The sequence below is a fragment of the Chroicocephalus ridibundus genome, chromosome 7 (assembly GCF_963924245.1).
Source record: "Chroicocephalus ridibundus chromosome 7, bChrRid1.1, whole genome shotgun sequence".
Classification (NCBI taxonomy): domain Eukaryota; kingdom Metazoa; phylum Chordata; class Aves; order Charadriiformes; family Laridae; genus Chroicocephalus; species Chroicocephalus ridibundus.
Genome location: NC_086290.1, coordinates 32,547,558 through 32,564,567, shown reverse-complemented (window position 1 = coordinate 32,564,567; position 17,010 = coordinate 32,547,558). Strand labels below are relative to the sequence as shown.

At 40.2% G+C, this 17,010-nt stretch overlaps 2 protein-coding genes across 9 annotated transcripts in view; both read left to right on the top strand.

Annotated features, from left to right (window-relative positions):
- CFLAR (CASP8 and FADD like apoptosis regulator) overlaps positions 1 to 4,227 on the top strand; it is a 22,608-nt gene extending 18,381 nt beyond the window's left edge. For all 4 annotated transcript variants that reach the window (XM_063340820.1, XM_063340819.1, XM_063340822.1 and 1 more), the window contains one exon: positions 2,332 to 4,227. The gene's annotated coding sequence lies outside the window, so the exon portion shown is untranslated. The remainder of the gene's footprint in view (positions 1 to 2,331) is intronic.
- LOC134518270 (caspase-10-like) overlaps positions 1 to 17,010 on the top strand; it is a 17,300-nt gene extending 290 nt beyond the window's left edge. The window contains exons 1-12 of one of the 5 annotated variants that reach the window (XM_063340814.1): positions 4,747 to 5,211; positions 5,531 to 5,655; positions 6,841 to 7,099; positions 8,370 to 8,707; positions 8,851 to 8,950; positions 9,518 to 9,653; positions 10,448 to 10,536; positions 11,846 to 11,882; positions 13,015 to 13,103; positions 14,625 to 14,733; positions 15,497 to 16,001; positions 16,507 to 17,010. In XM_063340814.1, coding sequence (XP_063196884.1) covers positions 7,043 to 7,099; positions 8,370 to 8,707; positions 8,851 to 8,950; positions 9,518 to 9,653; positions 10,448 to 10,536; positions 11,846 to 11,882; positions 13,015 to 13,103; positions 14,625 to 14,733; positions 15,497 to 16,001; positions 16,507 to 16,678 — 1,632 coding nt within the window. In that variant the 5' untranslated portion in view covers positions 4,747 to 5,211; positions 5,531 to 5,655; positions 6,841 to 7,042 and the 3' untranslated portion in view covers positions 16,679 to 17,010. Of the gene's footprint in view, positions 1 to 4,746; positions 5,212 to 5,235; positions 5,315 to 5,530; positions 5,656 to 6,840; positions 7,100 to 8,369; positions 8,708 to 8,850; positions 8,951 to 9,517; positions 9,654 to 10,447; positions 10,537 to 11,845; positions 11,883 to 13,014; positions 13,104 to 14,624; positions 14,734 to 15,496; positions 16,002 to 16,506 lie in introns of those variants that run through there. The other 4 variants (XM_063340815.1, XM_063340816.1, XM_063340817.1 and 1 more) reach the window with 4 other exon arrangements.

Sequence of the window (17,010 nt, the reverse complement as noted above, 5' to 3'; positions counted from 1 at the left end):
TGTGTTTTTATTGTTTCATTGGTTGTTTGTCAGCGTACTATTAGCAGTGCACTGATCTAGGTTCTTCTGTTGATGCTAAAAACAAATACAAGCCAGTGCAAACCACTGAAATTCACCGGGTATTTTCCCCAGATCCTAATAATGGAAAATGTGTTGGGAAAGAATGCCTACCCGGTAATGCCAGTTCTTCATTAACAAGTTCTGGCTTGCATGCCTCCACAGACTAGCAAAACAGAAGGAGAGATGGTCTTTTAAATAATTTGGATTCCATCTATCTGCTGCATTAGACGTTGTGATTCACCCAGGACCTCATGATGTCAGTACTGCCCACAGCACGCGAGGGTATATGTTAATAAATGAGACAGTCTGCCATGGCTTGGGCTGTGTTTTCCACTGATGCAAAAATAAGTCTACATGTGGCAGGGCTTTCCAGTAATCTAACCACACAGCTAAAAAAATGTGGGATTTTGGCAGATGTTTTGTGGAAGCTGAAACAGGATTCACACTCATTGCAGCAGCCATAGTTGTAAAAATACACTTTATCATATTTGAACTGTGTCACGTGGCAGCCCCTGTCTCTTAAGACTGGATTAAATGAAACACCCCACACTCACTGCTTTTGCTTATGAAAAATTATATGTCTTTATTAATTGATTATTATTTTTTTCAAGTTGTGCTTCTGAAAAAGACACGGATGAAAATTGTCCTAAATACAGAAATTTTTTCTCCAGGGGAGCAGACGCCTAACATGAAGAGTTCACTTAACGTGCTTGTTATACAACAGTATAACCTGGATGAGTTGTATTGAAACTTATTGTCACTGAATTTATGGAATTCTGTTCCCTCCTAAAGCAGGCCACTTGCAAATTTTTAATACTCCCGATACAGTCTCCTGTCCAGGAAAACAGGTCAAGGCCTTGGCATGCCTTGCTTGGTTTCTGCTGTAGCTACACCATACATCCTTCTAGCATGTGTTTCATGCAAGCAGAAAGGAAAGAGGGTTTTGCTAATCATAATAAAATGTTAATATTAAAATAAATATATATTTATATTAATGTACCATTTTGTGTAATATATAAATGTCCTGGTTTGGAGTGAAGCAGAGCCAACTTTCTGTTCAGTGAGAGAGGCTCTTGCTTTTACTTGTTGCTGTGGCAGCCAGGGTCATCTGACTGGGTTGTTGACCCTGTGAAGGGCTTGCACCTTTGGGGAGACCTGGACAGGTCAGGTGACCCCAACTGACCAATTGGGTGTTCCATCTCATCTGACACCCTCAGGATTAAAGCTGAGGGACCAAAGGGGTCAGGTTGGCTCTTCTTTGGCTCTTCTTCAGTGGCTCTCTTTCTTTCTTCAATGTCTGATGTTTGAGGAGGATCCTGTCAGCTCATCTGCCTTTTGATCGTGGTCAGTGTGTTCCAGTTCCCTTTTGTCACTGAGTCCAGTCTGGAACTTCCCCAGTGCCTGTCTGTGACATCTTCCTAGGAACTTGATCCAGTTTTGAATATATTTATTTATATTGTATCTATTTCATTATTTCATTTTCTCTTTCTGCTTCATAAGCTATAGTGTCCTCTTTAATAAAAGTATATGGAAACTTTTTAATAACTTTGAACTGGGAAACGCAACCCAAAAATGTGTGTTAAACTATGGATACATTATTTGCATTACTGTAATTTTATGTAGGCGCAGGCATAAGAGGAAAAATAGAAAATAGTATTTTGCAAAAGTTCTCTATAAGCATTAAAGTAAAAATATTAAATCCAATTTTATGATATTACAGGTTTGGAAATAAATGCATCATAGCAGGGCAGGGAGAGGGGGCAGGAATTCCTTTGAGTTTACTGTTTTTTAAGAAAGGGCCTATTGAACCGGTCCTTTTCTTAAACTAATGTAATTTTGCTTCTGTCTTTAAAAATACTTTGTGTCTTAAAATTACATTCATATGCATTCCACAGACTCCCATAGAGAATTTACTGCATTCCGTCAACAGAAGGGTCTGTATTATATGCGATAGGTAGTGAAAATAGCATTCATTTCTAACCCTGAATATTTAATAACTGACTATTTTACAATAAAGCAGAAGTGTAATTTTGAAACTCTACCTTGCTTATGTTTCATGGGGTAAGAGAAGGATTATAAAGTGACAGATTTGGAATCTTAGAAGTTACTTCCTGTGGTGGCTGGTAAATGAAGCAAATGATGTGAAATAAGGATGTTTTCTGTGGTTGTAGAAATCAGATGTAATTCCTAGTTATCATATATATCTATGTGATGTTAATAAATGTGATTTCTTTCACAAATTAACTCACTTTTTCCTATTTCACTTACTAGCTTTTGCATGTGATGAGTACTTCTGCTACCTTATAGACAACCAAAAACAGGGAGAATGGAACCAAGAGGAGGCAGAGAGATGAGGGAAAGAAATACAGAAATTTCAAGCAGGAACAAGGAGAGTGGTTGGGAGAACCAAGAGAACAAGTAGGGAAAAGAAGATTTGGAGGAGAAAGACAGCATCGGTATTGGAAGGACAAAGAAGCAAAGAGAAGTGGGAGAAAGGAAGTAAGAATAATAGTGGCTATCCTTACAGGATCTAACAAGGTGGTGGGTTTTTGTGGGTTGGTTGGTCTGGGTTTTTTTTGAGTTATGCTGTATACAACTATTTATTTAAAATATTAGCAATAGGATATACTCTGTTTCTGATAGTTTTGTGACAAGATAGGTTTGGTTTGGGGGTTATGAAGTGTACATGTTTTTTGCCTTAAGTGCCTGACACAGTAAGTAAAGTCCTTGTCCGTTCTCTTAAGAAATGACAAAGAAATGCTGTTTTGAAAACTGTAGAGGCTCCCGTAAATTACCCTTGCAGTGAAAAAGTCTCTTTGTGTCTGACTGCTTGGGTTGGAAGTGATCACAGCCCCCTAATGACCAAAGAGCTGTGGGGACATGTCATGTATTGTGCAACATTCATGGATGTCAGATATTAATTTTCTACACTGATGTCTTGACCCTCAGTAGATTCTTAAACCATAGGAATGCTCATTCTGTAATAATTCATCCAAGTATTTATTGCCTTGACATCTCTTTCAAGGGTGGCATGTGGGTAGATTGATTCCCTACATAGTGAAAAGTAGCACTGAAGTCAGTACTTATTAACACACAGGAATTTTGTGATGCCAGAAGTTGTCTGTCACTTCTCCCATAGCTTTTGTGTCCCTCTGTGCCGGTGATAGGAACTGTCTGTTCGTGCAGTACTGTGCATGTAAAATTTGAGTCTGGAAAATGACTGGATGCAGGGCCTAAGTTGCATCAAGTTGTACACGTATTGCAGGTAGAGTGGTTGAATGATGTCAAACTTCTGTTCAGTAGCCAAAACAAAAGAGGGAAAAGAATTAATTCTGGATCCGTCATGAGTTTAGAATGTTAGTCACATGCTGGTGAAATGTCATGGTCATGGACTGCCAAAACATCTAGTTTTCAAAACCCACTGTTGAACAAGATAAAACAAACCACTCTTGCTCCACTGGTGCATTGTCAGCGCTTGGAACAAGGCTGTCAGGCTCACTGCTCTGTGGCACTGAATTTCAGTTTTCCTGTCTGATAACTGAAATAAACATTTGTTGTACTTCTGTATGTGCTGTATATATGGAAGAGGGAAAAGAGAATTGGCAGAATTATAGATGATGTCTTTCAGTAGCTCAGAGACCCATGAGGCAGGAGATTCTGTGTTTTGCATGACTTAGTTTGCATGATTTCTCTCAGCCACCTACATTAACATGACTGAGCCATAAATCCAGTTTACTTTGTACTGTTACATACTTATGCCTTACAACGGTTGCCAACTCATTATCCAGAAAATAAGTTAGGTTCAAGGGGAAGTTCAAGTGTTAGCAGTTGTAGATGGAGCATGCTGTATGACTTATTCCCCCTTTCAACTCTGCATAAGAATTAGCAGTGACTTCTGTTACAGATACCTGAGCCAGAGAAGCTTTTTGTGACAGTTTATGGTAATTCGTTTTTCTAGAGTTTTACATTTCTGACATGCAGGATGATGTTGCTGAGAAGACGCTGCTGTCTGTGTGGATGATCCGCTGTGTATCTGATTATGTTCCATTTAAACTGTATCTCCTGTACAGAATTATTTGACAGCTTTTCTGTGGCTGTTTTGGAGAATGTCTTTTTTTCAGTTTCTGTATTAGAATCAGTAAGACATTACAAGTCTTTTAGGAATTATGTTTTTGTGGATTGTCACTTTCTGTACATGCCATATTTTCAAATTTGTGTTACTCTGAGTGTATTTTCAGTGTTTTGTAGAAACATCATCAGAAATGTGATTTGAATTGGTGCTGTTTAGCATCATGATTCAGTAAAATTGGTGCTGTTAACTGCTACCACTAAATTACTATTATTACTAAATTACAAATGCTGGGTTTCAAGCAGGTTTTCTAAGAAAATTTCTGCATGCAGTCAGACTGATTGTTTCAGTCTCACTCTAGACCAGGGAATGAACTCTTGAAACTCTTGGTCGACTCATCTTGTAGATCTCTGCAGCTTGTTACATTTGGCTACCAAAAAACATTTGCCAAAGAGCCTGCCAGGAATGTTTGGGGCTCTTTTGCGATTAAGCCTCCTTTAAAATGGCTTGACAACAAAAGCGAAGAGAGTTACTGGTCACTTCTTGTATTTCGTCCCGGAAACGTTGTCGGTTGCTTTTTTCTGACTATCTAGCGAAATTTCCTCGTCCCGGAGGAACGGGCTGGAGGTTCACAACCCCCGAGGCCGAGTACTGAGAGGGTCCTGGCCCGGGCTCGGCCAGAAGGGCGGCCCAGCGCGGCCGCTTCCCGGCGCTCGGCCCGGCCCGGCCCCGGGGGGCGCCGCTGCGCTCCGTGGGAGCCCGCCCGCCCACTGGCAGTGGGGTGGCGCTCCAGGACGTGCCCCCAACCCCTTGTCCCCGATCGACTCTGTCCCCCTTTCCGCCCCCGCCATCGGGGATGCCGCCTCCTTCCCGCACAGCCTCGGCTGGCAGCGCCTTCACCCCCAGCTCCGGCAGGGCGCAAGGTTCCGCGCCCTACCCCCGCGGGGAGGTGTGGCGTCGTGACTCAGCACTCGGGCGCGCACCGCCGGCTCTCGGCTGGCCGGGAATAAACCGGGAAGCGCTGAGCGCCGCCCCGAGAGTGGCTGCCGAGAGAGGGGACGGGGTCGGAAGTCACGTAAGAGGTAAGAGAGGGGGGATTAAAATGGAGAGGGAACGAAGAAAGGCTTCAGCTCTCAAGTCCGCAGGCTAAATCCCGCTCCTTCCTTCCTTCTTTCCTTCCTTCCGGTATGGTGTAGCTACCGCCGGGCTAACCGCGGGCCTGAAGTTGAGTACTGCCCTTGCTTGTGGGGCTGTGGCATGTGCCCCGGCATTCTCTTGGGCTCCGTGCTTTTGCGTTATTCTTGCATCTTCTAGTCTGGCAGCGTCACAATCAATAAAACTTTAAAGGAAAAAGTAGTAATTTGATAATTTTTGTTTATTTTATGTGATTTTCCTTCTCAGGATATATCGCAAAACATAAATTAGAGGCGCTGATCCAGCACCTTCCTGTGCATCGATGTTCTGCTTGCTAATGCCCTGCTAGCTCTAGCTGTGTTAGCGTGAGCCACAGCAGACCTGGGGAGCAGGTAGGTCCTGGGCCCCGTGTGTGTTAGTGCTGGGTGGTTAGCATCATCTTGTTTTACTGAAATAGGGATTGTTTGCTCGATTTCCTTCTTTGCTTTAGGACTCTGGTTTTTACCATGGTGTTTTATAAATGGCCTGTAAAATGCATGAAGTAGTATGGGGTTCTAAAAACACCAAAGCGGTAGGCTGAGCAGTGGATGTGCAGGCAGGGCGCCGTCTGGGAGAGAGGGCCAGCCGAGCCTGCCCTGAGTACAGAGGTGGGAAAGTGAGATTAGACAGCTAATGTATGCAGCACGCGGTGGGAGGTCTTGAGGGTATTCCAAACTCAAGCGGGAAATCTTTGGAGTGAAAAAAGCTTTCCAAGAATGGCAGCAACACAGACTTGAAAGCTATTTTAAAGGTAGATGAAGGAACTTGTACTGGAACTTGCTTCAGTTTGATTTGCTGATGAAACAACTACACCTGGTTTACACACAACTTGCCCTGTTCTCCTAAGGCGATGATTTTTAAACTCATTTAATTGAAATCATTGGTTCTAAATTCTTGAATTATCATAATTCGGTTTGAACCTGGATTATATAGGCTCGTTATTTTAGGCAGGAATCAGTTTAACCTAAATTATTCTGCTATATTTAGTTGATTGAAGCATCTAGATAGGATTTTAAAGTAGCTTTTAGCTAAATGAGTTTAAAGTCTGATTTACTGTGAAGTGATACAGGGTTTTTTTGTGTAGATAACTGAGATCTGAGCCTTTTTGATAACAGCTTGAGTGAAGAGGGTGTAACAACACATGGGATTTCATATGTGGAGAGAGAGAATCTGAAGGACAATTATTGAGCTGTGGGAGAGTAAGTTTGAATATAGGAAAAAGCAATCTGACTTTTTTTTTTGCACAGGCTTAGACTTGTGACTTAGGGACAGGACACGGTTCAGGGTTCCTGTATTCTTTCAAACCTTATTTTCTAACTGAGTGTCATGGTTTGGGCTGGACTGGACAGTAAAACGAACAACAGATGTTCTCCCCAACTTCTCCCTTCTGGGAGAGAAGGATGAAAGAGAAAATGACTTATGAGTTTAAAAGAAACTAAACCACTTTAAATAAACTATTAATAATGAAATAATAGAAAGAAAAGATAGTAATATAAAAAAAGAGAATAATGAAATATATACAACATATACAAAATCAGTATCAAGCTCCCAGGATGAAGATCACATCACTGGCAGGCACTGGAAAAGTCTCAGACTGGACTCGGTGACCGATGGGAACTGGATTCCGGATCTGTATCAAAGGCAGACAAACAGACAGACCCCTCCTCAGATGATGGCCGTTGAAGAAAGAGCTGACCCCTTTGATCCCTCAACTTTTATACTGAGCATGAGGCAGATGGCATGGAATACCCTGTTGGTCAGTTTTGGGTCACCTGTCCTGTCTGCTTCTCCCTGCAGGTGGGACCCCTTTACGCTTTTCCACTTCCAACCCTGCAATGGGACAAATATCAAAGTTAGCTGACCTTGGTTGTTACAGCAACAAGTATAAGCAGGAGCCTCTCTGCATATCATTCCTTGGTGTTAACTATAAACATCAAGCCTTATCTCTGCTAGAAGCAGATACTGCCTGAAAAAATATACTGTTCATTTCAGAGAGTGCAGTTTGTTAGACTTAACTGAAAAGTAAAATTACTGAACAGAAACTTGTTTCTGTTTTACCTGAAACCAGGACATTGGGCATCTAGACTTGGGGATTGTATTTTCTGTCTGCCTCTGAATACAAAATTGCAACAGTCTCCCCTCTGTGCCCCCATGTGCTGTGATATCTTGTGTGGTTTATCTGCTGAGCTGTCCTCCCAGATGGTTCAAAGGCTTTGGTTTCAGAGGTTTTGTCCCTAGTCCACTTCTCTGATTTTTCTCTTGTGCTCCCTCATGTAGAAAGCTTTGCTGCTTCCAGCTGCTCTAAACAAAAGACCTGCCTACCCATTTGAACAGAAGGCACTGAGGCACCTTTTTACCTATATAACCTTCCACAGGCAGAAAAGAACTGCCTAGGCCACATGGAAGAAGTTGTTGTAGTGGAAGGGTGATTAGTCTATTGAACTTAAGTAAGATTGAGTTGCTTGTGCAGAGCCTATTTAGACTGAGCACTGTTACTTTTTAGTTGACGTTTACTTACAAGGGAGGCTTTAGGGTTTCCCTGTGCCAAATATGAAATGCAGTCCGGTAGCAAGGTACGACTGGGAATGGATGGATATTCCACAGTTCAGCTTGGGTGTCAGGCTTGTAACAGAGGAACACCTGCCTGCTACAGGAGAAGAATGAGCCCTCAGACTGCAGATCAAGGAATATATATGTGAACTACAGTGCTCACTCCACTCAGAGTTGTAATAAGTTACTGCAGGGGCTCTTCCCACGTACAAACAATGGAGGGAAGCAAAGATCTGAACATGGAAGATGTTTGAAAGAAACAGAAGGTCATCTAGCCCAGTTTTCTGCTAAGAGCAGGGCTAACTTCAAATTTAGCCAGGGTTGTTCAGAGCTTCTGCCATATCTGATCTTTGTAGTCTTGTGTTTGGAGAAGGGAGTAAGTTTCAAATTTATTTAAAAGGTAACTCCTCTCCTGCAGAGAATCCAGGGCTTCCAAACACCTGTTGGATGAAATCTTATTACAAGGACTGTTGTTCTGAAGATTCAAGTGTTACTAGTGTTTGCTTTATATTTTCAGGCAGAGATTGTTGGTTCCAGCAACATGGAGGATGATGCAAGCCTGAAGTTCCGTACACAGCTTCTGCTCCTTGATGAAAATCTGGTGGCTGAAGATGTAGCAGCTTTAAAATTTCTCTGTACTGACTTGCTCCCCTTCAAGAAACTAGAAAATGTGAAGTCAGCAGTGGACATCTTTCAGCTTCTTATGGCTGAAGAATATCTGAATGAGGAAGACACTTTCCTGCTAGCTGAACTCTTATACAGAATTAAATGTCACTCCTTGCTCAAGAAACTTGGTTATACCAAGGAGAAAGTCCAAGAATGTCTGCACGAGAAGGGAAAAGTGTCTCCGTACAGGTAAGCTCGCAGTGGGATTATGTTCTCTCCATTACTGCCATCTATGACATACCGTTTCCCTTTCCATTTTTAAGTTCTCAGATTGCTTTTAGTTTCTACGCTGTCTTCTGTTCTGGTTTTATCTCGCTGTATTTCTGTTACAGGCAGATGCTGTATGAATTGTCAGAGAACATTACTGGTGACATGTTGAAGGATATCATATTCCTCCTGCAAAACTGTCTTCCAAGGCGACGGATAACTCTTGTACGTGAGGAGAGAGACAAACACGTATATGGCGGGAAGGGAAGAAGGAGGGGGGTAAATAGGAGGAAAAGTATGAAGCAGAATAGAGCATAATCTGCAACTAGGCTGGTCAGCGTTTGTAGGGTTAGCAAGGAAGAAACACTTACAGGTAAGTGTGGAACTCCGTGCTTTGTGCCAAGGTCAATCATTGACAGTTCACAGATCATAAAAAGGTGACAAATCAAATCTTTGCCCCGCTTGAGTCATGTGCAAAGGTGGCTGAAGATGAGTCATGTCCATATGTCATTGGTACCATTTCACAGTAACAAAGCCTTCTCAAAGCCAAGAGTCATTAATATGGTTTGGGTCAATCTGTTTAAACAAGGCCATACCAAATAATCATGCAACTAGTAGCTTTCCATGGAGCAACATTTCCACCTCCAACAGGGATGTAAAATTGACTGTTTGGACCTTGTTGGTAGGAAGCAAAACAGGTAGTAATGTGATTGGTTGAGGCAGACAGGGCTGAGGCAGGTTTTGAGTTCTAAGGAACAATAACAAGTTTTTCTCTCTCCTCTTGGCTGTCAGTCTGCTCTGGAATTGCTGATTTTATTGGAAAAACAGGGCCTTTTAACTGAAAACAATGTACAGATACTGGAGGACGTCTGTATGCAGGTTTCACCTGATCTTCTGGAAACAGTAAGCTGCTACAGAAAGGCAAAAGGTGAGAAATTCAGAGTCAGGAGGTGGGTTTGCTAAAATGCAAGGAGCACTAGAAGGGTCTGGGGAACTGAACCTCAAGGTCCCATGGGTGCGTTGCTAGAATAGGAGCTAGAGTGGGATCACTCATCTTCACACACAAATTTGGCATAACAGTCCCTAGCTTGCTTTACTTCCTAGCTGAATTCCAATAGGGGCATGCTGGAATGTCTGAGGCCACACAGAGCAGTTCAGCACATACAGGTTAGCCTGGGAAACTTCAAAATCTATCTATAGTTATGTCTCCCTTTTCTATTTCCCCATGAATAGTGTTGAGATGATGATGACTGTCCTGTAAATGGCACTTTATGATTTATGAATGTACACTACAACAAGGCAGTTGCCTGCTAATAAGCTGGAGGGGCAAACTGTGTGTGTGTTTGCGTCTGATATGTGGTAGGCAGTATTATTAAATGTGTGATTCATGTTATCAGGGGTTATACTGCAGTTTGTAATATTCCTTCATTTAACATCCTGTGGAGTGACTGTAAGCATACTGGAAAAAAGTTTGGTTTCTATTTATTTCAGGACTGGGAATCACATTCTGGGAAGTACAAAGCTATGTCTCCCCAGTAGGTGCAAGGGCACTCAGCATTTCATGAGTTCCTTTCCCCTGTGCTTTCTGAGTGTGTTTCAAAGTTGCTTTCTATTTTAATATATCTTTCAGTAAGTGTAGGTCTGCATTTTCCTAACGTGCAGGTTCATACTGGTTTAACTAAAATGCATTTTGTCTCTCATTTTGTCTCTTTCTGCTCTTAGTGTCTCTGCCACAGCAGGAGAACACTCTCCCAATTAAGGAATCTTCACTGTTTCACACTGGAGACATCAGAGTATTCACTTCCCCACAGGTACACTGGAGTACATACAGCCAGCTTGGGTTTTAGTCATTTGAGGGGTTGTTTTATTTTCTTGCCTTTATTTTGAAACCATACTGGGTGTGAGATTTTTTGCTAAACCTTCTTACTTGATTTATGAAGGGAACAAGCATATTTGTTCAGCATGTAAGAAATACCGCTGCATATAGCATCAAATAGTGGAAGTCAAAAATACTACTATTGGTCATGTACAGTTGGGGAAAAAATTAATTAAAATAATGTTAGGAAGAGAGATGAGCAAGAGAAAAAGCTAGACAGGTGCCTTTTGGAGAATGGGTCAGTCACTTGGTGCTGATTTTTAAAGTTTCTGCTGATCAACACTAAACTATCTCTAAAGGCTAACACCATACTTTGATGGTCAGTTCAAACTGCTGCCGCTAAAAAAAGCGTGGTGCCATTTTCGCAATGTACCAGTCCATGATTAGTTAAAACCCTCTTGCAGCAACTTACCAGGGCTATAACTGATCTTTTTTTTGGGGAAGAGGAGAGGAAGAGAGGGAGTTTTAACCCAGTTATGAATGAGGAAAACCAGTGATATCTCTAAGGGTACTCCCAGAAGTGAAGTTCTGGTAGACAAGAGCTGAGGAAAATGAGCTACTTAGTATCAAGAAGGTTGCAGTACTGCTGTTTCGAGCTATATTTGCTCTACATGTGCAGAGGGTTTGGGATAGCATTCCTGCATGGCACTTGGCATAGTGAGAAAATGAATGTAATCTTATTAAGAAAACATAGATTTAAAAGAATTGGAAAAAAAAAGATTAAGAGACTGTTTCCATAATCCTGATGATCATGTTTGATTTTTCTTTAAAATGATGAGAGGTTATACACTTTTTCCATGCTGTATAATAAACCATTGACACTTACTGCTAGAAGATATCTCATAGGCAGGACTATAGAATCACTAACTATAATGATTGATACTCAAATAATTGACTATCCAAGAGAATTGGTATGGGACTGTGTTGGGTCTTTTATTTTGTTTATAGTGACTGCCTACCCCTATAGTGAGAGGATCATTTGGAAGTGAAAGAAAACTCTTTGCTGTTTCCCTTTATCCTTAAGAGAAAATGTAATTGTTTCCAGCTCTGTGAGATTTGCTGTAAGTGGGGATGTCTTTTGTAATTTCATTATTAAATGCTCTGCTGCTCGTATGAATTCAGTATTTTTCCTACTCACTACATAAAGAGCTTTGTATTAAGCCTATTTTGCTAAAATCGCTATGAAAACTTATTTATACATAATAATGATTTTTAACATGGTATTCCCCCCACTCAAAAAATAGGAGACCTCAATCAAATCCGTCGGTTCTAATATCGATGGTAAGGATTTCTGAAAATATGTTTGGTTTTTGTTACCTTTTTGTTTAATGTTGCATTCCTTTACTCTCTCTGGGAAATTTCTAGCATTTGGTTTAATACAACACACCTACCTTGCTGTCTTCTTGGAATGGTCTTTTGCTTTCTGCACAAATAAAAAAAAGGCAAGAGAAAACTGGCAAATCCTGTGTACTTTGTCACTTGTATACTAGAAACTAATTAAAGTGTTTTCTGGGAAGTGAAGTAAGGGCCAATCTGATGAGAAGCAAAAAGATGATTTCTTTCCTGAAAAACAAGTTTTCTATTTAGATATCCCTGGGAGGACAAGAGAATAGGACACTATGACTGTTTATAAAATTGAAACGTTAATTTTTTGGCTGCAGTATTTTCCCTCTGACTTCTTTTGCTGTATAGATCATGGTATTGAAGAGCCAGGGGGTGTTGCGTGGTAGAGATGGATGTTTAAAATGCATTAAATAGCATATGATTTGTACAAAAGGAGACAAGCATTTTAGGGATTCAGGAAAAGTAAATAAAGCAGCAATAAATAAAGTTACATTTTGTATCAGATCTCTGAAAAGTTTCAGTAGAAATAACTGGGTAGTTTGCATCCATCTTTGTGACTCCACGTCAAATGACCAGTTGCAAAGTATAGCAGTACAACATCTGTCAGCTCTTTTCCACTTTCAAGCTCTGTCAGTGCAGCCTTGCTCTTAAAATTGGTGTGAGAGTTATCATCAGTGATTCAGGAACAAAAAAAAAATCTGTAATGGGACCTTCAGTAGTAACATTGCAGAACAGTTTATTTCTGAGCTTATTTCCAAATTAAAAATTAATTTGAATGTCTGAGGTAGAATCTATCCTTGTACCATGGATATCTTTGTTCCACAATACCAATACAAATAGAAACCTTGCTTTTGTCACAAAAAAATATATATAATAAAAATAACTTGAGACATGTTCAGAATATATCATTTGAACATGACGATGCTATTGCATACAGAGGAATTATTCCTTTCAATGAAACAGTATTTCAAATACAAAAAGTGCTGTATTGTAGCTAAACTCCTTTTTGCTATGTCCACCAATATTGGATTTCTCTTCATAAATATCTATGCTGGGTTTTTTTTCCTAGATAACAAAGCAGCTAATCTTACACAAGGCTTCTCTGAAATGAACCTGGAGCTGCCTGGAGAATTCAGCAATGTGGAAAATGAATCCAAGGTTTGAGACAATCTCCTAAATCCTTCTTTTTGAATAGCTGGGTGTGTGAGGTCTTCATTCCTGTAATGACATGCAAGGAGGACACAATCCCTCGCATGCAAGGACATGTGAGATGCCTGCGTATCTCATAAAGTTTTTTGGGTTGTCTGATCAACTGGAATGTTGCAGAGAATATTTTAATCTGGAGGCCAGAAATTTACCAGTATTGAAAGGTGTGGTGGGAGCAAAACAGGCATAACACCCTTGATGTTATCCACACATCTGCTTATGTTCCTGATATAGGCAAAACGTTTGGCATTTTCTTAAGTTCTGTGTTTCGGAGATGGCAGCAGAATGTGCAAGACACGGAGGCAAATATAGCTTCACAGTTCTCTCTTTCTGGATCTGGCTTAGAAAAAGCTTCAGGGCATCTTGAAATTAAAAGCAATAAGGGGTAGCATGCAAAGACCTTGTGAGAAGGATAAAAGAAGGCAAGAGTTTTTAGTAAGCTATTGCAGGCTTATAAAAATCTTCATCAATAAACCAGATGTCTTGGTACAGAAGAAAAGATCCCTTTTGTGAGATCCCTTCTTAGAAGCCTTATGTGCACTCTTTAGTCTTGTACAGCAGTGTAGCCACTGAATTCTCCCTCTGGCTCTTTCCTTTTGATGAGCATGGATATTGAGGGAGCAAGTTACTGCATTTGTTTATAGCTATTTAATTTCTTGATGTTCTGTGCTATAACGTATCTTTTCATCACCTGCAGTTCAGACTGCTGTAGCAAAAGTACTTCTTGCTACTGTTGAAGGAGCTTGGAGTGTGGCCTTAATTTTTTTCTACTAAAATCCACAAAAGCAGATGTTTGTTGCTCTCTCTAGCAAGCAGAAAGGAACTGGAGTGGTTGGAGTTTTTTATTTCAACCCAAGGTTGGACTTGAAGAGATGGTACTTGAAGTTTTGATGACTTTTCAGTTTTTAAAACGTTCTTTCTTAAGAGTGGTAGATAACTTTTAAGTCTTAGCAAAACTGGTAGTGTGGCAGGTTTATGCACTTCTGAGATCTCTGTTCTGCTTGAATCCATTTCCAGTGATTTAAGTATGAACGACCTGCTCCAGGTATTCATCACTACTCTTGAAAAAAAACCTCAGATGTCTAATATCCTATAGTTTCACTGTGAACCCTTTGCCATCTGAAGTTAAAATATTGTCATGACATTGGAAATAGTTTGGGACTTTTATCCCCATCATCAGTTCAGATTGCAGAGTTTAGCTGCTGAATCCTCTCTTTTGCATGCAGATGAACAACTCAGCTGCTAAACCTTTCCTCTACAGTTTGATAGTATGATGGCAGAGTGTGCTTGAGGATTCACCCACAGTCTTTTCACACAAGGAGACGCCATTGAGTTCCGGCTTTTCAAAAGTAACCCACAGTCTTAGGTGCCTCTAATTTTGGGATGACAATTTTGAGACATGTTAAGGAAATATGAGTAAGTTGAATAAATTCGTTGAGACTGTAAGCTTTTTTTCTCTCCTTTCTACAAAAGATGACAAGCTACAAAATGGATGGACCCCACAGAGGATTTTGTCTTGTTATTAATAACGTTGAGTTCGATGGGTCTCTTCAGGAGAGGAAAGGTTCTTGCAAAGATGCTGGTAAGTTACTGAAGTGATACTTTTGGAGGATTGGAGGATCTGTTTCCCCATGTGAGTTGATTGTCTAGTATTGCTCTATATTTTATTGTCTGTATTTTAGTTAGTTAATATTCTTGAAGAGTAAAATGTTTGATATGTGTTAAATTATGTCATTTGTGTATCCTAAGGGAGGAAGGGTGAAAGGATGAATAACCACTGAGTTTCTGATGCAGTTGGATCATTCTTGAAGCATTTTAAGAATCTCTTACTTGGCCCTTATCTATAGCTGAAATAAAGAACTAAAACTAAACTAAATCATCATTCTACATAATACAATGCAAAATTCTGGCATCAAGCAGCTCTGTGCGTACTTCTTATTTTAGTCTGTTCTTTCTGGTTTTCTCTTGTGTATGAAACTCAAATAGTTAAAACTGCAACTGAAAATAATGATGTGAGGAAACTTTTGAAAGATCTAATCTGAAACTTAAGGGGGGATTCCTCATATTTTCAGGAGTCATTTGTGAGCTCACTTAGTGTGTCATTATACATTGTAAAATGTCATTGTATTTTCTGAAACTTGTCCAGAAAAATCCAGGAATTATGTGTTGAGCTGATGCCGTCTTTTTTTATTCCAGTTAACCTTTAGTTGATAGTAGTATAAGGATGAATCTGAGGAAGTGTCAGGTTGTAAGGTCTTTCCCAGTTCAGATTAGCTTGCATAGTGACTTCATAAAATGGTTTTCTACTGCCTCAGTTTTTCCTTTTATCTTTCTTTTAATTACAGAGGAACTGGAGCGAGTATTCACATGGCTTGGTCTGGATGTTTGGACTTACAAAAATCAGACGTCCTGGGAGATTAAAGATCTCATGCGAACTTGGCAGCATTTGCAAGATCACAAAGATAGGGACTGTTTTATATGTTGTATTCTATCTCATGGAGAGTCAGGAGCGATCTATGGGAAAGACGAGGAACTTGTATCAATTCGCATGATCATGTCCCACTTCACTGCCAAACAATGTCCACAGCTGTTTGAAAAACCCAAACTCTTCTTCATCCAAGCATGCCAGGGTAAAGAGATACAGCGTCCTGTCTATGTTGAAGCTGATGCACAAATTCCTGAGTTGCCTTCCATGCAACAGAGCGTTTCTCCTTCCGAAAGTATTCCTGAAGAGGCCGATTTCCTCCTAGGCATGGCCACAATTGATGGATATGCCTCTTTCCGGCACATTCAACAGGGTACTTGGTATATTCAGTCCCTGTGCAGCAAGCTACAGTTGTTGGTACCAAGGTAAATACTTTGCTTAGCTCTTCCATGAACAAGTGGGAGGAACTTCCCCTTTTTTTTTCTCCAAAGGCAAATTCACATAGGAACACTAACCCATGTTCTGAGGTGGACAAAATTAGTTGAACTGATGATTTGTTTGCTCACCACTGATAAATTTACATTCACGCTGCTAATACCATAATCTGGAGAACGTGAAGTTTATTGTAAAAAAACCCAAAACTTCCCATCTATATTTTTTAAGGCAGAGCCATCTGTTTCTTCAGTGCGTCTAGGTAAAAATATTTTATTCCATTATTTTTCTTTACTGGATGAATCAAGCAAGACGGAGTAAGAAAAGGTCTTTTATGACCCAAATGAGAACAAATTTGGAGAAAAGAATGTGGGGTTTGTGTTTTAAATGTTTATACTGTATCTTCTAAATGATCTGGGAGGTGTTAAATGAAGTGCCATCTGCTCATTTATCACTCTTTTTTTTTTTTATTTATTTTTGCTCTCCTTCTGGCTGTAGGGGTGAGGATATTTTGTCAATTCTTACAGAAGTTAATGAAGATGTGGGCAGACGTGTTGACCGCCTGGGGACAAAGAAGCAGATGCCCCAACCGGCGTATACCTTAAGAAGAAAATTTATATTCCCAGTACCTAGAGATCCTCCTCCTTCACAGCAACACCGAGGCTTTTAAAATACGTCCTTTTATCAGTACATCTCATTTAAATGCAATTCACCACACTACCTGTTCTAAGGCATTATTATTATTACCCAGAAGTATATCTGTATAGGTTTATCAGATTGATTAACTTTGTTAAGCATTACATTTTCTGATTATTGTTTCTTGTTTTAAGATCTAAAATAACAGCCATATGAGAAATAAGGCTTCTTGTTGATTAAACTTCTAACAGAGCATTTTGTGAGTTAACTGAAGTAATGTCAAGTTGTTTTGTTATGACCATTTACTATGTACGTCGGTTGTGTCCTTCCTGTTTGTTACTGCATTAAATTTATACTTCTTTTTAA